The following is a 24,197-nucleotide window of genomic DNA, read 5'->3' on the forward strand; positions in this document are numbered from 1 at the left end:
TACATCGGTCTTTGTCGCTATTGTGCTATAAGGCAACGCATATCAGTGCGGGAGGAAACTCCTCGTGTTTTGTACCCGGCTGCAGATCTGGATATGACCGATCGTCTTCAGGTAGGCATTTCTTTAGGCCCCCTAAAGAGAGCGGTGTTTTACTGAAATGGGAGAAGGCTATCCATAGAAAAGACCGAAAATTAACTCATAACTGTTTCGTTTGTGACATTCATTTCTGCGATGACTTTCTAGTGAAAGTAGACTCGTTTACGGTGAATGGTGAAAGAGTAGAGATACCAAGACAGCGCTGGAAATTAAAACCAGAAGCATTTCCTCACACATTTCCTAATCTACCCAAGTATATTTCTAAGGCAGTTAAGAAACGCAACTCCCCCACGAATAGGCAATCCATATGAAGAGATTTCTCTAATAAAAGCCCTGAACAGATCGTAAATATCAGTGATAGTAATCAACCTGTATGCTCAGTAGTTGAAGATAGCTCTAATGTTGCAGATGCTAGGAAAACAATTGCGCTATTAAAGAGGAGATTGAAGAATCAGAAACGTAATTTCATTAGAACGCAAAATCAACTCAATGTCGCCAAAACTAAGATACATTTGCTTGAAAAAGACATTTCTGATATAAAATCAAAGAGAAATTTCACTGAGTCAAAACAATTCGGTTCTCTCAGCAAAAAACAGAAAATTATAGTCGATACAATGTTAAAGAAATGTCAAGCGAAAAGTAAAAAAGGAATGAGATATAGTGATGAATTTCTTCTTAATGCACTTCTTTTAAAAATAAAGTCTCCCAAGGGTTATCGGCACTGTTTAAATCATGACTTGCTGCCTTTGCCTTCTGAATCCCACTTGAGAAATTTGTGGAAGGGCCTAAAATGTTCGTACGGCATAAATGAGCATGCTACCGCTGCCATAGCAGATTTTTTTAATGGAAAGGAGGAACATGAATGCTTAGGGATGTTGTTATTTGACGAGGTGAAGTTACAAGAAGAAATTCGCTTTAACTCGGAATCGTTGCAAGTGAATGGTTTTGTTGATTTGGGGAAATTTACTGAGGATAAAAGCAAGGGTCAGTTGGCAAATCATGCTCTAGTTTTTATGTTTGTTCCTTTTCTATATAACTGGATACAACCCATAGCGATATATGCTAGCCGGAACGCCACCCCTGGTAATATCATTGCAAACATTCTCATTCAAATCATCATACAATTAGAGCAAGTAGGTGTCCAAATCATTGGTTTCACATCGGATGGTAGCCAGTCGAATAAAAAGTTGTGGAAATGCTTAGGAATATCTGGTAACATAAAGAATCGGAAGTGTTATATATTTCCAATCCAGCTGACTCCAACAGAAAATTATGGGCATTTTCAGACGCGCCACATATATTTTAATGTGTAAGAAATCATTTTCATGACAAAGGACAGGTTAATTATAATGGCAATATTGTTGATTATTCAGATTTTGAAGTAGTAGTCCCGATAATGCCTCTGTTATCCTCTCGCTCAGACATCATTGTGGATGGCAGTGCCATCTGTGCGGCGGTCCACGGTAACTCGTGAAGACGTCGCACTTCCTCTTCGATACGCTATTAGTTTAATTTGTTTCGCTGTCGACTGAAGGAGTACAATCACAATAAAAAATTGTAATGAAATAACTGACAAAACTAATATCCTATATGACGCTATTATTCCCCTAATCAAAAACCTTTATTTGAATAAAATAATGAATTAACACTGTAAACACACATTTCAGCTCCTGCAAGACACGTCTTCTGCACCCCCGCACCATTACCCCTCCTGTCCTCACCTCTCACATGCTGAGCAATAGCTTGTCGCAAACAAGGAACGGTATTCACTGGATCAGCAACGAGGAAGTCGGGAATCGGCCCATTAGGACACGAGGGAGTAAGTTACTTAACCAATACATTTTCAAGCTTAACACATTAATAAAAACACTTTCTAACATCTGTCTTTCTAGACATCATACAACACATTTACTCTACAAGGAGATGTTTCATACAACTAAGGCTATAATCATTATGGAATCGAGTACCTATATGAAGATGTTCCCGCCCAGCCCTACTATCACGAGTAAAACAACCAGCTGATAAACCACTTTCAAACACTAAGTTCGTGCGGCCAAAATAAGATATATTTTACACTAGTGTAACCGATTCCACGAAGCCCAATTTTATTGAGATTTTAATATAGCACAACAAGAATAAATTAAACAATTTGCTACTAGATTTTAGGATAGTAAATTTAAAAATCTGAGAAGAGTGTTTTGTGGCAACACAATTACAGTACATAGTTCCGACAAACTTAGGGTTACTCATTCAACAGATAGAGATGTCAGTAAAATGAAACAGACATTTCATTAGATTTTAACACCGTATTTAACAACAACTCAAAGAAAATGGTTTTCAATGACTGTGATTGTACTCCTTCAATCGACAGTGTAACAAATTTAATAGTTTGCTAGATTTTAAGACAGCAAATTTATAAAATTCAAGAAGACTTTTTACTTCACCAGAAACATGGACGGTTATTAGATTTTAAGACATAATATACGACAAACTCAAGAAGTGGTTTTTAATGACTGTGTTTACTATTTTAATTGTTAACGTAAACAACTGAGGATGATCCATGGATTGAAACTAGCACTGTAATTTAGATGTTAATAAATTAATTTTATAACTTAAATAGTACTAATTAGGTGGGAGCATTAGTAAAACCAACTGTGAGTACTGAAGATGATCGATCACATTTTGTGGCAAATGTTACAGTTTTCTTATTCAAACGGCCTCAACTAACCTAAATTAACCGTACTATTTGTATCACGAAAACATATTCCAAGCGCCAGCAGAGAAATTATAACATTCTTGCTATAAATTTACACAGGAATAGCCTCTCCGAAATTTAATTTACGCGAGAAAATATAAACTAACCTCTGAAATCAATAATGCACTCTGCCATATCTTGAGGTGTATCCCATTCTTACTTAATTACAGTGTAGAGTATTAAAATTAAGCGATTGTTTACTTAGCCTTTATTTACGGAGCAGCAGTCGACAGGTATTACTAATCGACTCTGACATCGCCTTCGAATGTCGACGAGAGAGCTTGCTAGTGGACATAGTGAGGAAAATTTACCGAAGTGGATCGATCGCATGCATTATAATCGCTGGGTGCATGAATATCAGTAACTGAGAAAAAAAAAGCACGCTTAATTGCTCGTAATAATGGACGAGTTAGTGATACGGTTCTCACAGTAACCAAAGGATAATACCGTATTTACGCGAATAATCCCCGCATATTTTAAAAAAAAATTCCAGGCACGAAATTGGGGTGTGGGTTTTATTTGCGTCAAGGTCGCCAACATGCTCCTGGCTCACCTAGTTTTCGATGCTGAGTGTACAGTTATGCTTTGTGCAACTGTAGATGGAAGAAAACTGTCCCCATGTCATATTTAAACAGAAAACAATCCAGACTTTTAATTCTAAACTGACTTTACATTTTTTTTTTAAATAGTACCGTATTTTACAGAGTAATTTGAATTTAAAATTTCTTCACGTCACGATAGAACGCGTTTCCGGAACGTGCAGGGGTAGCTTTCCGCATTTTCACTCACTTCGGTGTGTCTATAGTGTGCTTCACAGTTGAAAATAGAGTGAAATCTTAATTCTTTTGTATTCAGCGTTTTAAGGAAAGCCACAATAACACGCTGTAGGCAGTACGCGGAAAAGCAGAATCCGCAAAAACTGGTGAGGGTTGGCATTTCTGAATTACAAGATGGCTTTTAATTTAAAATCACATAATTGGAAGTCTGATTTCTGTATTACAAAGACTTCGAATTAACGAAGTTTTACTGTATCGCAAAACTAACATCAGATTTTGCCGGTGTGTCTATTTTTTCAAGTGTTTACATTGCACGAAAAGAATTATCCACCATCGGTCGTGTTACTGTCCAGTAAAAAGAGACCACGTGTGAGAAGTGTTTTAGGCCCGTATTCACCAACGTCGGTAACTTTTGCTGTTATCTTAGAGTTTCAAAACTCGGACATGTCATTATTTTGGATAACGCTCACTTCCGTATTCACCACAGAATTTATTATCTCGGTTTACCAAAACTAAGTTTTCGTTTCAATCTCAGTTTGAACCGCATTTTTTCATACCGACGTACAGAAAACAAATGTCTACGTGCTGCCACCACTATCGAATTTTAAACAAGTTTTTGATTCCATTCGGGGTTTGCAAATAATTTGCATAAATTATGTCCGCTATTGAGCAGAAACGGAGAAAGAAGCCTATTATGACTTTCCAAGAGAGTGAATTGTTATTGAACTTGGGGGCAGAAAGCAGGGAATAAGAAAAACCAAATTATAGCCTACACATTGTACGTCACTCAAAAAGTAAGTCAGTATTCCTTCATTCATTAAAAGTCGTGTACCGTACAAGATATTAGCTATAATCGAGAATTCATTTTAGGCCTACCTATGTGTTGGGAATTCCAGGTTATGTTCGGAAGCTTTAGATAACCTAAAATGTGTCTGAAAATCAGAGTTGTCGTAGTCCTGGAAATATGTCGCACGTTCTCTTATTCGTCTAGGACGTTTATTAATTGCATAATCTTGATCATATTACTCATCGCTGTGATTTTATCTTTCAATTAGATATTCCAGCCCCCTACGGGCGTTAGACGTAGAGTGTGACGAACTGTTAAGTAATTTAGGAGAGGATTCTAGTGATGCAAGAGACAATGAATCTTCCCATCTACAGGGAATCGAGCCTATTGCAAGTTCAGATTAATGAAATACCTGTCAAGTAAGTAGACCTACTTGCTCATTTTTATGGAAAATATATTTCATAGCAGTGCATAAAGACCACGTGGACGTCGCAGAGTGATACGAAATATTTGTTTATGCCTAAGTTACTCTTCCGATGAAAGGAATTTTAGTTCATTTCTTCTTTTTTAAATGTGCCTTTCTAAAATGAGGGTGCAGGCATTATTTGATGGTAGGGATTATTTGGGTAAATACGGTACACAGTTTAATATAGGAATTTTGAAGGGACAGACAAAAATTGTCATAATGGGGTTCTCGTTATATGCCGTACTCGCTATAGCGGACTTCTACTGTACTTATTTTAGTCCCTTCAAAAACATGCTAATGAGTTTCCGCAGTATACACGTAAATGAAATATGAATATGACAAAGAAAGTAGATCTGAACGCTCAATGTCTAAAATATAGGCTTCAAGGAGTTTGATTCTGAGGCATGTCAGTTGCGAAAACATGTTCAGAAAAGAAATGAATGTCTCTTCATCTTTCACTCACAAGATTAATTGGACGGTGTTAAGCATCAACCGGCTAAGCGACAATTTTCCAAAAATGGAATACTGGCACAATCTACCGCCTAAGGGATCGAACTAACTGCTTGAATACTCACGGAGCTCTGTTTGAATTTAAACAGATGTAACAGAAGAAAAACGTAAGCGCCACTATCATAATACAGGGTTACAAGTTATGCATCAACCGTCTATGAGCCTTATTGAAAGGTCTGATTCGGCAAGTGGTATATGGTGTTTTGTAACATCCGGCTAAGCGACATCGCACACAGTTTTACTCTCCCGAAATATTAGATGGCAAGCTGATTTTAGTAGCCTATGTTGGAAACACTGTTTGTTTATTAAGAATTGGCGGGCTGTCTAATTATTGTGGTGTGCTCGTCACTCTTAATCTCGCATGATGACGAGAACGCAAAAAATACTTGCGTTATTGTCCGCGGAACAGCTGGAGGAGATTGAAAGTAGAACTGAAAGGGACATGTCCTATATATCACAGGTATGAAGAAGAGTTATTGTTATACAGTGCATTATCATGAGTGCTTGCTTGTTTTTACTGGATATAAGTGTACAGATGCCTGTTTTGATTTATGTAACTTAATTTCACAAAGCAGTTTAGTAATATGTACAGCATGGTCATAAGCTCTCATTAAGTTAGTAATTAATTAAGTCGCCCACTAAGGACTTGAAGTAGATGCGTTAGCACAGGTGGTAATGGTGTGCCTGGAAGGATGTGGGTTCGATTCCTCATCAGTTAGTCAGCATTTCTTTTTCTGCTATTTGTTTTACGACTTCATCATTTATTTGCTCTTTTCCTCGAAGGATGGGTTATGGGGCGAGTGAGTCGTTTTCAACTGATATTGTGGTCTTCTCCCTTGAGTATGTGTAAATCTAATCATTTCCTTTGATATACGCTTTCACGTTGCAGAATATTAGACGATTAGATTATTAGAATTCTTGATATCTTACGTAAAGCCTCGGGGAAGTAACGTATTATATTGTTGCAGGTAGCAACAAGTCACATGGCTTGAGAAAACAAAGATACTCTGTCGCCTGCAGCAAGCTGCGCTATAGAAAGAAGCCAATGGGAATCATTTTCAAGTGACCCTGCTGAACTTACCCCTCTGTTACCTGCTGCATACGATACTTGCAATATTTTATTCCACTGTGGTGAGGATGTATTCGCACCTACATCAAAAAATTACTTTTTCAGTGTGCAAGATACCGAAAATTTTCACACGTTTGATCCAAATTTACGAAACAACGATAATGATTCAGTAGAGGAAAGTAATGTAACAGACCAACATGCCACCGTAGAGAACTGTCAAGCCACGTCTGAAGTGGGGTTTAGTAATAATTGTGTCACGGAAATCGTCAACTCTGTTAATAATGGGAAAGCTGGAAATGAAAGTGTCACCGATTCGATAGCGATCGCTGATTCGCCTTCATTAAATTCAGAAAGTTTGATCACAGCCCCTACATCTGAGGGAGACCAAGAAAGGGACGAAAAAGAAAAGTATCTGATCAGAGCAGAGATGACAGAAAAAAGAAATGCCAGCTAAACGAGTCATATGTTAGCCAACGTAGGAAGGTTGTCGATGCTAAAGAATTTCAAGACTTCCATTGCCAGGATAAATGCCATGAAAAAGTAGGTATAGAAGAAAGAAGGAATTCAATAATTTCTGGAGTTTAGAGTCTTATGAAGCTAAGGTTTTGTTCATTTCTAGCAAAGTATCCATGGTCGAGGTAAAGAGAAAGAGAGTCAAGAGAACAAGCAGAAGAACCTGCACTAGAATATACACTTTGGCGAGTGTGCAAACAAATTTTTACTCAAACCCTTAAGAATATCTGGGGACAGGATCAATGCATATATGAAAAAGACAAGAAATTTTAAAGTGATTAAAGATGGTAGGGGGAAATCTAACGCTGTAAATAGATTACACGAAGGTAAGGTGGCCGAAGTAATCAGCAACATAAACCAATTCCCTAGGTATAAGTCACACTATTGCAGGGCACAGACTAGTAGTGACTTCTTCCCATCACATGTCACTATTCCGGTCATGTACGGCCTGTAAAGAAACGAATATTCAGAGCCTGTGTCAATGTACTTCTACAAAAAAATATTTTATACTAAATCTGAGGCGCAAAGCACTTAAGAAAGACACCTGCAATGTTTGCGATTCTCTGAATGCTCAACTGAAAGGTCATGAGGATTCACATGACCTAAGGCAACAACTGGAGATCCATCAAGAGGTAGCAGAAAGGGTGCGTTCCGAAATGAAGAATGATATGAAGCGTGCTGCTACAATCAAAGATTTAGCGGTTCTGATATTCGACCTCCAGCGGAGTCTACCTTTGCCAAAAATCTCCACTAATATAGTATTCTACAAACACGTATTGTGGCTGTACAACTGTGGAGTTCATGATGGAGGGTCAAATAAAGGCTACTGCTATGTCTGGGTAGAAGGGCAAGCTGGCCGTGGAGCACAAGAGATAGGGTCTTGTCTCAGACAACATCTCATGGAAAATTTAGACGAGGGAAAGAAACATCTAATATTGTGGTCAGATTCTTGTGGGGGACAGAACAGGAACATAAAGCTTGTTCTTATGTTGAAGAGTATCCTGGCTTCACATCCAACATTAGAAACCATTCGAATGAAATTTCTAATATCTGGGCACAGTTCCTTGCCCAATGATGACGACTTCGGAGACATAGAGTGCTCCTTAAAGTTTCAGCAGCGGCTGTACACTCCTGATGATGACATACAAGTCATGAAGCAATGCCGTAGAAAAAATAAATTTATAGTAAAAGAGATGAAGAAAGAAGACTTTGTGGGATCTGCTTGTTTAGAAAAGAAGGTAATGAACAGGAAGAAAGACATTGAAGGTAAGACTGTCAGTTGGCTGAAAACCAGGGAAATTGAAATCGAAAAGAAAAAAACATATTCACTTATTTTGAAAACATCTTTCAATAACAGTGAAGGTCAGGAAATTTGCTTGAAAAGAAAAAGCTCATCATATCTGAGTGATCACGACGTATTTCGGGATGACACTCTAGAACTTCTATGGCCTAATGGGAAGCCAATATAATAACCCGAACTGAAAGACTTGAAGAGTATCACGCATCTCATTCCAAGTGACTGTAGAGGTTTCAATGAAAAACTGTATTCAAATGGCGGAACATATGATGATATAGATGGTTTTGACGAAAACCTTGATTTTACAATGCAAACAGTGTGTGTGAGAAATGAAAATGAAAAACTAATGTATGTGATTCAAATGTGTCCTTTGTATTTCTGTAACTAGATTTATATTTTTTACCTAGTAACATAGTAAACACTTTCCACTATTCATATAGTCCTATTAATGTATGTTTCTGTAAAATTCTGATATAATAGAATAGTAATAGGTATTGAAAACCCAATATTTTACTTCTGGTTCTTTTATATTTTGCTTTAAACTGTGACTGTTCACTAACCTAGTAAACACTTTCCACTATTCACGTAGTCCTATTAATGTATGTTTTTGTAAAATTCTTATACAATAAAATAGTAATAGGTATTGAAAATCCAATATTTTATTGCTGATTCTTGGTTATTAACAACAAAATCTTACATAGTGGCGCTTAACTTGTTGTTACATAACTACAAGTTCCGTAACCCTGAGCATCAAATCGTTAACCGCCGCAGTTTGGTGCTTAGCCGCTTTATGCATATCTTCGACCCGTAAACTGCAAATACGGCTAAGTTAAATTTTAGGAAAACAAAGAAAATATTGCACTGAATGAATTTTCTTGTGAATATTAGCATTACGCACACCTCATTACGTAACTGTACCAAATATTGATTTATTTTGTCTAAAATCTCTCTTCTAAGATGGTTTTAAATGTGAAAACCTTTGAACGCATTTTGATCAAAACTAGGATTTGACGCTTAGCTGGTTGATGCACAACACCATCCAATTGAAATAGTAGTAGGGCCAGTTTAATTATGTTTACAGTTAAACAATGCCTAAATATGGCTGCTTCATTGCAAAGACATTATTTATCACTTTGGCGCTGTCTAAAGCCGGTGCTTAACAGGCGATGTTTAAAAACTGCCAAAGACACTGTTTAACCTCAAAATTTTGGAGAAAATCACAATCGAAGCAATCAAGGAGCAAAGTGTTCATGCACTGAAAACAAGATATGAGAATATGTGACTGAAAAGAGGCAGTTTGGATGACAAAAGTCAGCTTCATGGTCCATATCGCACTTACACAGATTCACAACTAAGTATTTTTTTTTTATTTTCCACCTTGTCAATACACTGAACTGCTTAAGGCAACTTATTGGTTAAAAGTGGTACATGTTTTATATATTATAAACATCTCTATCCACATAACACTGTTTTTTTCATATAATGACAAAGTATCAATGCTTTAGAGGAAGTGTCCTTAAGCATTAAAATTAATTTAGTGTATCGACAAGGTGGAAAAAAAAAACAACTTAGTTGTGAAACAGTTTGGATGTGCGGTCACAAGTGAAATGTGTCAGCTGAAAGCTAAAGCAACAGAAGGAGTTAAAGTTTACAAAAAGGGGACATTTTTCCCTTTCTACTTATGGCGTGGGGATTATTTGCATATATACAGTGTATTTACCGACTATGTTATACTTACAAAGGACTCTTAGGAACTGGAACTATCTCCATCCGTGCATTTTTGTACCAGTCCGTAACAAATGCTGTGAATGAGCCCACATCATACCGTGGAATATTGTAGCGGTACATCTTTCCTTGGCGGAAACTGCAACACACAAGTAAAACTAAGTAATAAAAGATATCAGCTACATGTTTACTAACATATATACAAGCATGAATTTAGATTTTCCTCAAGCTAACACAATGAAAGAAAACCCTGAGCATTTCAACAAATACAGAAGCAGGTAACATAAAAACTAAAACCAATGAATAGACTGAAGTAGAATTTTACTTTATCTTTCTCAAAAACTAATTCATGTCTTCTAACTACACTGAGTGACATGAAAAACGCAACACTTAAATTTCTTTCAAAACTGATGACACTAATCCACTATCTTTTGATAGAATATTGTGGTACGGTTCCATCTAAGTGTCTAACAATGATAAGGAAAACCGATTATAAAACAAGTTAAGCCAAAGATGCACATTCAAGGAAATATTGAGTAAGCTCATAAAAGTAATGCACTTCTCTTTTGATGTTATACACTGCACACTTTCACTTCACAGACCTCGGAGACGATCTCGGGGACTTTTGTTCGCACCTTCAAAAGCGTACCTCTTGCACCAATGATGGCATTCAACCTTTCATGCATGCTCCTGATTAATGCGGTAATGTCCTGTTGAGGAAGCATCTCCCATTCTTCCAAGAGGGCATTCCGTAGATCCTGTAGGGTCTCTGGATAGTGCTGACGGGCTCTTTTCCCCAGTTGGTCCTAAACGTGCTGTGCATTAGTGTGAAATAATCACCAATAAATGGAGCGAAAGGCACAACATGATCCAGAAGGATTTCCTCCACAAACCGATGTGCGGTAAGGCTCCCATTCCCCACGAAGACCGAATCCGTCCTTGCAGCTGTATTGATTCCCGCCCACACCACCACAGAACCACCCTGAAAAGGCGTCCTGAATGCGAAAGTGCAAGGAGAATACCTTTCCTGTGGCCTTCTCGAGGCTCTCTCTCTTCCGTCAGGTGATTCGAGGCCAAATCGCAACTCATCGGTGAACAACACTTTATCCCACTGTTGTACTGTCCAGTCAAGATGTTCCCTTGCGATACGTGGTCGAGCTGTGCGATGCTCTCCTGTGAGTTCCGGACTGTAGCAGGTCTTTTGGACTTAAGATTGGCTTCTTCCAATCTTCTTCGAATGGTTCTCTCACTAACATTGACCCATCGAACTTGGAGTCGATTTCATGCTTCAACGGCGGTGGTATGACGGTTGCAGAGAACTTGAAGTTGTAAGAAGCGGTCATCTCTCTCTGATGTTCCTCTTCTCAGACCAGATCCTGGTCTCCATGCAAAGCCTCCAGTTTCCCTGTACCTTTGTACGGTTCTGGAAATCATGGAAGGTGTAGTCCTCAACACTTCTGCAGCGTAATGCATGCTGCGACCATCTTCTACCAAAGCAACAGCTTTCGCAGCTTGTTCAGGGCTTAACGGTATGTTTACTCCAGAAAGCTGATTATGACAATCACAGAAAAATCCTACAAACATGTGTGATTGAAAGGGGAACAATTAAAGGTACAACAATAAATGCTACAACAGCAGGAAAACATTATTGGCTCACGTGCAGTAATGTGTTTTCAAGGTTCCGCAGGAAAAAGCAATTGAGGCAAGTGCAATAAACAATCAACACTTAATTGTTTGCTCGCAAAGCAACGCCAACACCATACACCGTCTTAAAAAATTGGTTGAAGTGCTTCACTTTGTTTAAATAGATAATTAATAATTACACATCATTTAATGGGTGTTGCGTTTTTTGTGCCGCTCAGTGTATACACACATAACAAAGTGACTGCTGATCTGTTCACAGTATACAAGTTATTGGAGGCGAGTGATCCGTGAAGCAAATCACTCAGATATTAACATTAGCCACTTGCATGAGATACAAACACCTCATATCATGACCTTTCCTCACAAAATTGGGTCATTTCTGATTCCGTTCATCTACCAATCTTAATGATTAGAACCAAGGACAGGATCGAGACAAACAGAACAGCAACCAGTGATATTTGGCAAAACATATCATAGAATCCTTTAAAAATAACCAAACTAATTAAAGACAAGTGGTGGCAAACAAAGTGCAGAAGAGTGCTCACTTTTACTGGCAAAGAAACAACACTCCTTTGGGATTCCAAAGTACCAACAAAATCAAAGCTGGTTAAGTTCACTTCATGCCAATCTTAACCTATGGTATCAAAACCTGCACCCTCACTAAGGACTCATCAAGGTTGAGATGAAGTTCCTGAGGTCCACAATTCAAATAACAAAACTGGACAAGTTAAGGAATGACATGGATAGAAAGGAAGGTGGGATATCATTGTTAGATCGAGTCAGCATGTCCAGATTGAGGTGGTTTGGGCATGTAATGAGGATGGAGCTAACAAGGACAGTTTATGTTAACTTTGAGAGACATGTGGCAGGAAAACAGATGGTGGAAAGACCAAGTACCCACTGGATGGACATTGCAGACCGGGGAAGGACAGTGGAGGACATCATTAACAATACAATCTATCTCAATAAGACAGAGTGGAAGAGGCTCGACAACTGTAAAATGAAGATTATGACTGAAAGAGCTGAAGCTATACTCCTGGGCAAGTAAGCCTATACACTAAGGGTGCAATCTTACTCTTTTTCACCTGTTAACGCTGAAGATGGTGATGTATAGTTATTTTTTTAACTTTTAAAGCATGATCTGCTCTATAATTTAATGACAACAATCAAGAATTGATAGTCATTCCAAGCGCAATGCAAGGGGAGATACTCTAATAAGAAATGCTCATGAAGGGGACACTGCTGTAAAGAAAACAGAATACTCAAGAAGGGCTAGTACATTGAAGATATGAGAAATAAGACTGAAAGATGTATACAAAACTGTGTGCCCTGCATCCTAGTCAACAGAAAAAGAGGAAAGAAGGCTACCTCCATCCTCTACAGAAAGAAGATACTCCACTACACACATACCACACTGACCATGTGGGTCCTTTAGAGAGTACATCCAAGGACTATAAACACATTCTCGTTATTACAGATGCCTTTACATCAGGCGAGATGGCTGAGCGGTTAGGGTCGCACAGCTGTGAGCTTGCACTACGCTTTACAGTGATAAGAAGAATATCATAAGAAGACTTCTCCTCTACCACTACAACACTATGCATATATGCCCATTGCCACATCTCATCAAGACTGTGAATTATGAATTGTATCCACGTTCTTGAATACTACGAAGAATATTATAAGACTTCTTCTTCTCGTATATTCCTACAGCTAAGTGAAGTAATTTCTTACAACAAATGTGTTTTCAGGAAATTCTATAAAAAATTTTCATGGTGCCAAACTTTTATGTTTTAAGACCATCTTTAAAACAACTGTGTTTCAAATACTTTCTACACGTGATATGGCTGAAGATGACCTTTAAATAGGTCAAGACTAGTCCCATTAAATGTGTATTTAATAAACACAATTTAATTTGTATTGAAAAGGTGGAATAACTCGCTTATTATTTTTATTTGGTTTAATCAAAGTTCAATACGGACCCATAAAATGAAATTCATTTCTTTAAGTGAGGTTCAAACCCACCATCTCCCAGATGCAAGCTCACAGCTGTGTGCCCCTAACCACACAGCCAACGTGCCTGCTGATTACTATTCTCACTTACATCGGATGAACATTTAGTCTATAACCAAGACATTTTCTTAAGTGCAAATAAAATAAACATCACAAATATACTTACTAAATGAAGGAAGGAACTTGTGAAACACCAAAGCGACGTCCTGTCACTGCACCAGTAGTCTGTTTGTTGATGCGAGCAACATTCATACGAGTCTTAAGCTTTGCTCCCACAGCTTCCCACGTAGCCTGGAGTCGTTGGCATTCAACACAATCTGTGCTGTAACTGTATACAAATTTTAAACATGTAAAAATTTGGTTATAATAATAATAATAATAATAATAATAATAATAATAATAATAATAATAATAATAATAATAATAATAATCCTGAAGTTAGATGGTATCTTGTTCACAGACGATGTTGCTCTTATTGCCCCTAATGAAGGTGACCTGCAACAGTCGACAATCTGCACAAAAACTAAAATGAATGCTTTTAAAAGGGAATCCATTCCTAGCAAAATTTGTTTAAACAATTAATTATTGGAGAGTGTAAATTAATTACTTATGTGGGCTATATCTTATAGAGAGGAAGCTTACATGCCATAAATTCACAAAATACACTAAAACTTTGGGTGTTATAAGCCAGGTTATGTAGCCATCCTTAGTTCAAAGACATGCCTGCATATTTGCATGTAAAACCATAGCAAAACCAGACCTATGCCATGAAAGTGAAGCATGGACGGACACTAACGAAAACGGATGCTAATAGAACTACCACTTACGAGATGAAATAATGTACACATGAAGATGATGATGCTCGCTGTTTAAAGGGGCCTAACATCTAGGTCATCGACCCCAAAAGGTACGAAATAAGATGAAATGGAATGACAAATTAGAAGTCCAAAATCCTCCACTGACCAGAATTCAAAACGTGGGGACGAAGAATAAATGGATGGATATGAATTTAAAACAATCAGTGGATCTGACACGCAATGTCTTGCATTCACAGAAACTGACTAAAACAAAAGTATTACTGACTAAGGGACTGCTTCTATAGCATAATACTAAATTGATGACGCTTTTAGTCTAAAGGGGTCCAAAATCCAAGTCACAGGCCCCTCATAATGCTACTTATTGCTAGGAAAGTAGAACCATGGTATTTATCATGTTGCAGTACTAATAAAAACTACATAGACTCGCAACATTCCACACAGTAGGGTACTACTCACAGGTAATGAAATTCGCACATGGAGTACAGACCGATGGTGTTTCGCAAATTGCGGCGCCATTTACAGGCAAACCAACCTATGGTGTTCATCAAATACGTGTACTAGCCACAGGGACCTGCACTATCCCGTGGTGTTCCTCATATAGTGGGTACTAATCATGCAAGCCAAAATGGTATCGTTCCTAAAGTGGTACTAATCACAGGTACTGTAGAAGCCGGCAACGCACTCTGTTGCTACTAACCACAAACCTATTTGGGACCTAACATAGTAAAAGCGACCCATGGTGTTCCCCGCATGATGGTACTAATCACAATTAGTTTCATGGTTCTAATACAATCATCCCTTGGTCGTCCCTTTTAGTCGCCTCTTACGACATGCAGGGGATAACATGGGTGTATTCTTCGTCTGTGTCCCCCACCCACAGGGGGTGTACACAAGAAAAACAGTGGGATATGCTCGATGGGATCATAAAATAAATAGAACAGTACTGAAGGACCTTAAAATTGAATAGATAGTACAATATACTGTGACCTTATCGGTCATGTACATATTTATTTATTAATTATTTGGCAGTGAAAAACCTTTGTAAAGCTCCCTCGTACTTGTTACAAAAAATTGCATTAGGTTGCACATGCTTACACAACCTTTGTAACCTGCTAAACACCACTCCGTCTTAACTAAAAGGATACACAGATAGAGAGAGAGGGAAGAAAATCTCAAGCCAGAAAAATCGATAATGATACCGTCACCCGTTGAAAAAATGGCCGAACACGATGTTGCCAGCTCGCGAATCGCATTATTATGATGAGATTTCGAGACATGCATAGTATTTAATATGAGAAACCTCGGGATGTTATATGATTTAATTATAGACATCTGCCAAAATTTTAATTCTTTATAATATATTAACGTGTGGAAGAATACGCAATCGTTGCATTATATAACAAGCTAAGCGTCCCTTGTACGCAGCACCCTCATGGAAGACATTGTAGGGGCATTATTTTGATAATTAATTTTAAATAAATGGCCGAACATTTCAGGTTCCGCACATAACCAGACTACTTAAGAATCTGAGTCACACGTTTGAGTGTATTACCGATGTCATACGACACGTGGAACTATTAATTAAAAAAAAGTAGTGGGGACTATCCATTGTCTCTTGCATGGAAGGGGGAAAGTTTATAAAAGGAACCGCGATGATGACAACCCATCCACTTCACGCGAAGGATCCAAAGCAGAACCACGGTTTGATGGTGTTCTGATCTATTTAGTGTTTCAGACTGTAAATGTACAGTTTATATCTTCGAGACTATTGTAATTGTCTACAAACAATAGTATTTAAAAAAAAAGTTGAAGTTATGTGATCGCCAGAATGGTATAATTGTAACTTTTTAAGTGATGCAACGAGTATTTTCATTATATTGTAATAATTGTATGTTTTGTGTTAAAGTGACGCAACAAGTCTTAATCTCATAAAAACTGTTATAAGTGTAGAAGATAACCATTGGAATATGAACGTGCTCAGCGGGAGTAGCAACGGACATGAACCCGTGACCAACGTCAACACCATGGAAGCTTAAAAGGAAAGAATCAGGGTCTTACCCGGGACTCGAACCTTGGATTGTTACGACATGATGATAAGTACTAAAATGAAATAATTTTTTAATAAATGCGCGGTTATTCATTATGCAGATCACGTAAATTAGGTTAGACATGTAAATTGCATGTATTTCTTTTTAATTAGAAAGAGAACTTGTGAGTGGTCTTCATATTCATTTATGTTCATTTCATGGAATTAATAGTCTACTCATGGGCTTAATTAACGTAATGCATGTATTTGACGTGATGATAAAATATTAGTTAGTCAGAGTGCTTAGATTAGGTAAATGTAATAGATAGTGGATTTGTTTTTGGCTCTGAGCCGAGCCGTAATTTTGTATAATTTATTTACGTGATATCCAAGCTTATTATCATAATGCATGGTGATTATGCTTGTAAAAATGGATTATCGACTGTTAACATTAGGATAGCAAGGCACTCTTATTTTCATGTAATTCGCATGATGATATATTTGTAGATGGCTGTATTAATTATATGCGTAACTTGTGACATGCCTAGACATCGAACAGACGCCTTCCTATTGAGATTAGCGTTTTCCTTTAATGTCGAATAATTTCCCTTTATGAATATGAGAATAGCCTTATGGATATGTTTAAAATCCATATTTGACTTTATTGATTTGATTTTAAAATGTAGGAAAAACCTAGGCTGTATTCTGTAATCGGATGGAATCGAAGCTGGTCATTCTGAGTTGATGGATGTGAATATGAGACAATGAACAGTGGATTGATATTGTATTATATAATTGTGGCAGGACAGTGAATTTATAAGCCAGTGGAGCTTTGGAAATATGATATGAGAATATATAATGAAATAAGATTATTTAACAAATATGTGTTCTAAGGGAAACGATTTGCTTTCACCTTGAGATGTTGAAAGGATATTTCTGCCACACCGAGCCATTATTAGCCGGGCTTTGACGTCCAGAGATTTACGATGAGGGGAGAGTGAAAAGGGTTTGGCTCTTGCAGAGGGTTACCGTATGCTGTATTGTTCGAGCTATTCCACTTAGAATGAAAGCTGTACAACACCGATTATTGTTTAAAGGGTTCTTTGACTTTTTCATGTATGATCTTATAATAATATTTAACTAACTGGGACGCTAGTATTATCATTTATTTGTTGACTATATGATTAATTAAGAAAGGCAGTTTTATTAGTCCCGTTTGTCGACGCCATCTTCGATATCATTGGTTCGAGTTTTGAGGCAACCATGGATTTTTGTTGTCACATTTTTTTTTATATACAGCCAATTGCATGTGTATATTGTTATTGATTATTTTTCATATTGTGTACATATTTTCCTTTTTTATACATTCTTTTAGTCGTGTTTCACTCTTTATGTGGATGACAAATCGAGTTTTATTTTCGTAATTTTTGTCATTGGATCCATTGGGATGTGGGTTCGATTTCTGGACCCAACATAAGTCATTTTATTTTGATTAGGATTATAACGACTAGCATTCATTTATTCTTTGTTTATTTTTGTAATATAATTAATTTAGTTAGGTGACCACTTCAAGTTACCTTCAATTTAATTTGTTGTATAAATAATTGTTTCTTCTGATAGTGAAGAAAGTTATTAATGATAACCGTCGCATTTGTAAGGATATTTCTGATTTTTTTAAAAAGTATGTTATACAAATTATAATGTAATATTTATCATCATGTCGGGAAGAAGAAAGAGGTAAAGGAGAAATAAATTTTTTTTTTTACACTTTACAATTTGTATTTAGTCCTTTGGACATTGCATATTCAACATTGATATACTATAAATATTCAGGATCAACCTTTAATTAATTTGATTTATCAAGGCTCAATAAATAGGTATTTAAATTTTTGTCTGCCTGTCATTTTGCCGAATAACATTGTATCCCAGGTTTCCTTCCGTTCATTTATGCCTTTAAGCTAGTTATGTGTTCTTTTCTTTGATCTTCTGCCGCGAACGCACCATAGCCTTGGGAGGTCGGTGGTTTGATTCTATGGAACGGAAGGGTGCAGTAGACCCTTGCACGGTCGGAAGAGCATTTGCTCACCCATCATTCTGAATTTTTTTTGTTCCTTCCTGATGAGGTGGCATTTGACTCTAGACAAAAAAGGTCCCTTTCCATCAGGCGCTTTGGCGTATGGTGCTATATGGCGGTATCCCGATTTTTTTGGGGGGATTATCATGCAGTCATTTGGTTCTATGCGGCAAATGGCGTGGGGTGGAAAGGTAGCATTTGGCGCCCAATGTGGGGCATTTTCGGCATTTTTAGGCATTTACAATGTTAGGTATTTTCAGCATTTTCGGAATTTTTGAATTTTTCGGCATTTTCAGAATTTTTCGATGTTTTCGATAGAGATAATTTCAATTGATAACTTTTGCGAAAATGGGCGTCAGGCATGGTAATGCCATATTTAGGAATATAGGACTGACCAATTATTATATGAAGGAACACGATGGTTGTTCAATTTATGGGATGCTGATAATTGGATCAGTATGAGAAGTGAATGACAGATTCAAATTAATGTGATATTTATGGCAAATGGTGTGGGGTGGAAAGGTAGCAATACATGGTTATCAAGAAAAGTGGAAAAATCATGTTTGAAGAATGGGGACAGAAAGATTTCCCACAGAAATTCTCAAGTACTACTCTAAAGAAGTGAGAGCCATTGGTTGTCCAGTGAAACATTGGCAATGCTCTATAGGATCATAACAGAGCACTCAGTGAATGAATGATGATGATGATGATGATGATTATTATTATTAACCATCTTTGGACGAGGATAAAGTACAGGCAAGAGAGAGTTGGGCTGGTTTTGACAGATAAAAATCCAGGACAACTGCCCAGAAAGGGGCCACTTGAAAGTGCCAGCAAATCTACTGAACAACTCTTGCATTCAAGCAGCCTTAAATGCTGATTGTACTAAGATCTGAATACACAATCTTGGCCACAGGGAGAAAAAATTAAAATGAAAACCTACAACCTGTTTTCCAGTCACTGACCGGGTCAGGGATGTAATGAATAAAGCATATATATGCTGTTAGTACGATGGGGTCGCCACTCCCAAAGTGATTTATTAATGACTGATAAATGCTATGAAATGAGAATGGAGAGTGTTGCTGGAATGAAAGATGACAGGGAAAACCGGAGTATCCGGAGAAAAACCTGTCTCACCTCCACTTTGTCCAGCACAAATCTCACACGGAGTGACCGGAATTTGAACCACGATATCCAGCGGTGAGAGGCCAACGCGCTGCCGTCTGAGCCACGGAGGCTTCTGGGCACAAGGAGAATATCGCAAAAATTTGTGAATTGTTTTGTCTGTACGACCCAGGTATTGAAAACGCATCAAAGTCATGCGGCAAATCCGTGTTTTGTAGTTAAGAAATGTCCGCCTCCGTAGTCCAGGCCTACTGCAGCTCTGATGACATTGCGCAAATAGGTGAATAGTTTTGTGTCCAACACGTGCACTGCAAGCATGCATCAGTCATGTTATATGTCTGCGTTTTGCAGTAAAGAATGTCCGCTAGCGTAAGGGTCAGCATAATTAGCTGCCATTTTCAGGAGTCTATTCCCGGTATTGTACTGCCAGAGATTTATGAAAGGCAGGAAAGTTGATATGCGGTAAAAATGGTACATGTAACTTCCCTCCATTGGGAGGGTGTCTAAAGAGAGCTGCACCATCTCGGGATGAGTAAACTAGTTTACTTTAGTTGAGAAACTTTCACGGTTGTTGCTATTAACATACCAAGCGAGATCATTAACAAAATGATCATTTAATATTTCATAACCCAGGTCAATAGATACTTTTTGGAGAGAAATAAGTTTAAAACGTGATAAAAACTATCCAATCACAACGATTGTTTTACTTGCCACGTACCTAACAAACAATAATAATATAGATTTTATGTCCCCAGTTACAGCAGAAGTCCGTTATAACCAGAATTCACAACAGCGAAAAATTTACTTGTTATAGTGGATTGTCGTTATATCCAATTTTTAAATAAAAGTAGGAAAACACATTAAAGTAAGAGCTCGGCAACTGCCAGTTACTCTAAAGTAAACTAACATCTCAGCGGTCGAAGGGAACTCGTCACACCTTTGGCTAATCACCGAATGACAACAACGTTCCCTTCCAACTAACACACTTAGCTCAACATGCTCAACAGCAACATCACAAACTCTTACCACATCATGGAATGTGGTCTAATGACGCCTACAAAGATTTCAATATAGCCTACGGCACCAACATTTCCAACTAATATCATCTCAAAAGGAACCAGGCCATAAAAACAACTCTTCAAAATCTCTAAGCAAATAAATGAAAATCAACATTTATTAACTGCAAGAACCAATGACCATTACCATTGCTTAACTTTCCATTTTAAAAAAATTAAAATTGTTTTTTTTTAACAATATGCCATTTGACAACTAAGTATACGGGACCATCTTAGCATCGCATTCGGGTGGCATTGTTTAGAGAATCCTCGGAGATCATAAAGCAGAGAGTGTACACAACAATTGGAAGGAGACAGAGTGCATTTCAACAAATCTACTTGAAGATGGAACAAGTTTCGTCAAATGTTCGTACTTGCAAAACGTCTACATTATGTCCAGGGTTAGATGTTTATCTTTTTTACTTTTTTCAATTGTATAGCCAAACAGGTTTCCGGCACTTCCCTCAGGGCATTGTACTATACGCGAACCTTTTCTTGAGCCCTGAGCTGTGTAGTGCTGAATCGGCAGACCTCGGTTATCTTCGACATCCATATTGGCAACCTTTGAAACACAAACTATGAATCGCTTATGCATCACTGTGCAACATCTGGCGTACACTTTATGAACTAGTACTGTTGTTTACACAGCAAAGCCAAACTGTATAATTCATGCTAGGAACAAGATACGCATCGAGAAATGTTATATAATGTTAAATAATGTATGTGTGACACAGTTGTTGGCGTAAGATAATAAATGTTTAGAAAATTCATATAGATCGATCATATCGATTCAATTCAGATTTCATTTCCATCCAGTTGGCAGTATAACCGGAACCGGCAGTGCTCCCTCCTTACTCCACACCTCGTAAAAATCGGGCTCAAGAAAAGATTTGCGTATAATATAGAAATCGCAACTGTTTTTTCTTAACACAAATTTAGTATTTTAATATCTTCTTATACGATTATATTATCAAGACCAGAACAAATGTTGCACCTGACATACATAAAGCATGGGAGGTTTTGGGATTGCCTATTACTGTTTTTGGTCCTAATATAAGACTGGGAATTTCATATTTTTGTGTTAAAATGTTTAAAAAACCTCTGTCGTTTTATTCGCGCATGTTACATTTAAGACGTTTGTAGCATTTCATACTTGTACCGACTTTTACAGCGAGCGCGATTTCCAGCTGAGCTCAAGGTCATAAATAACCGTAATTTCTGACGTTTTGATAATATTTTTTCTTCTTCCAATTTGATTGTGATTAGTGACGGGCAGAATTGAATATAATGCATTCAAGAATTTTCGAGACTCAATATTTACATTCGTAACCATATTCTAGAGTTCAATATAACCTTTAAAAGTCGATGTAGGCCTAATTTACGCCAAATTTGTTATTGCGGAACACTATTTCCATCAACTGACTTTGAACTGTATACCGGTACCGGTGACCAAATTAAAATGGAATATTAAAAAGGGATTTTGCCATTATGTTGGACGCTTTTGTATCTAATGTGCTTTATTTTATTAGATTTGAGAATTAAAAACTACTTGTGGTTGATTGTTGTTTGGCTTGGCGTTACCGGTATTAGATTTTCGAAGTTTGGCTGACCAAAGTTGCTGAACTAAAAGAAGTTTTCATGGGAAACTTACAAAGTTTCTCCGGTAAAAGTGAATATAAAGTTTCGAGATTTTTAAGTCGCATACCGGTAATTAATGTTTGAAGACAGCCCCGCGATCTAACTTGTCTGCCTCTCACCCGGAGGGCGCGGGTTCAATTCCCGCCCAGGTGATGCATTTTTACCTGCATATGAGGGCTGATTCCAGGTTCACTCATTCTACGATTACCTTTAATTGAGGAGCTATCGAATGGTGAAATGGCGACCTCGGTCTAGAGAGCCAGGAATAACGGCTGAGAGGATTCGTCACACTGACCATGTGTAACGTCATAATCTGCAGGCTTTCGGGATGAGCAGCGGTTGCTTGGTAGGCGGAAGGTCCATTAGGACTGTAGTTTGGTTTGGTTTAATAGTGTTTATAAGATTATAATAATAGATATTTCATTTTTGTGAAATTTAGCCAAATTGTTGATGGTTCATTCGTTCCCGGATATTCAGTTTTCCCGTGTTGTACTATTTTTTTCGCGGTTCCTCCAAAAACGGAGAATCGAGGTTCCACTGTAATGAGATGAAACAAATGACATGATATGAGTAACTAAAACTGACTATATTTACTTTATATTTAGGCCTAAAAGCCCTGTTCACCATTTATTGTCTTTATACATTTAGAAATGCTGCCTTCCAATGAAAATAGCCAATATAACTCAAATACATTCATAAGTTTGTTAAAGAATAGTGTAGAATGTTTACATGTACAATTTACAGCGCTTTATAGCCTAGAAATCATGTGTACACTGCAAAAAATTTGAGGTTATCACATATTACTTCTTTTGGCTGTAAAAGTGGGAAAAGAAGGGGTCTAATACGCAAGTAAATACCTTGTAAGGCAACGAGGGCGATGTAACTGCCTCCTTGGCAGTTCTAACAGCTAACTAGTTTCCTTCTACCCCCATGTGACTTGGGAGCCACATGAATGTGATTATAGTGCTACCATCCCAACACCCGGCCAGCAGGTCTTGGATCTGCTGCACCAGATGGTGCACCGGGAAACACACATTAATAGACTGTAGCGAGCTCAAAGAGTCTGTGCACATCAGAAAGTGCCGGCGTTCATTGGACAGCACATATCGCAGAACTTCAAAGGTAATACACTATAGAGCTCTGCCGTGGACACAGTACAGGCTTCTGGTAGAGGAAAAAGAAACCTGTTATTATCAACAACAAACGCACAGCTTACTTTCGCTTCTGCTCTCGAACCATCTGTGTGAACAACTACTGAATCGTGATACCGGCTAACAACGGACAGGAAGAGCCTCCGATAAATGGAGGGGTCCAAGTTCTCTTTTGGGCCAGTGTGAAGATCCAGGATTATTTCAGGTTGTCGTAGTATCCACGGAGGTACCCTACTTGGTCGCCTGACAAGACAAGGAACCGAAGGTATATCAAACAATCTGTGACTGCTATCCAAGCGCACACCAATCGGCTGCACTGCTTGTGGATAAGCAGTGTGCAACCGACGGATCCATTTTGGAATACACAGGGATAGCAAATTTGCAGTATAGGTCAATAATATTTGTTGGCGCCTCACGTGTAAAGGCGGTACATCAGATTCAGCGAACAGGCTAGCAATGGGGCTTATACAGAATGCTCCTGTTGCTACCCTAACTCCGCAGTTATGGATGTTGTTCAGTTTAGCAAGGTTGCTTTGCCTTGCTGATCTATATGCTGCAGTGCCGTAGTCTAACTTGGATAAAATAGGTACTCTATAAAATCGTAGCAACATTGTGTGGTCTGCCCCTCCAAGTGGTGCCGTGAAGAAACTTCAGAATAT

General features: G+C 37.9%; 1 protein-coding gene across 1 annotated transcript in view; it reads right to left on the bottom strand.

Moving 5' to 3' along the window:
• The window catches only part of LOC136876245 (thioredoxin domain-containing protein), a 74,992-nt gene that overhangs the window by 17,587 nt on the left and 33,208 nt on the right, over positions 1-24,197 (bottom strand). Inside the window, exons 4-5 of the mRNA XM_067150031.2 lie at positions 13,818-13,979; positions 10,008-10,133 (exon numbers count right to left, since the gene is read on the bottom strand). Coding sequence (XP_067006132.1) covers positions 10,008-10,133; positions 13,818-13,979 — 288 coding nt within the window. The remainder of the gene's footprint in view (positions 1-10,007; positions 10,134-13,817; positions 13,980-24,197) is intronic.

The sequence above is a fragment of the Anabrus simplex genome, chromosome 1 (genome assembly GCF_040414725.1).
Source record: "Anabrus simplex isolate iqAnaSimp1 chromosome 1, ASM4041472v1, whole genome shotgun sequence".
Classification (NCBI taxonomy): domain Eukaryota; kingdom Metazoa; phylum Arthropoda; class Insecta; order Orthoptera; family Tettigoniidae; genus Anabrus; species Anabrus simplex.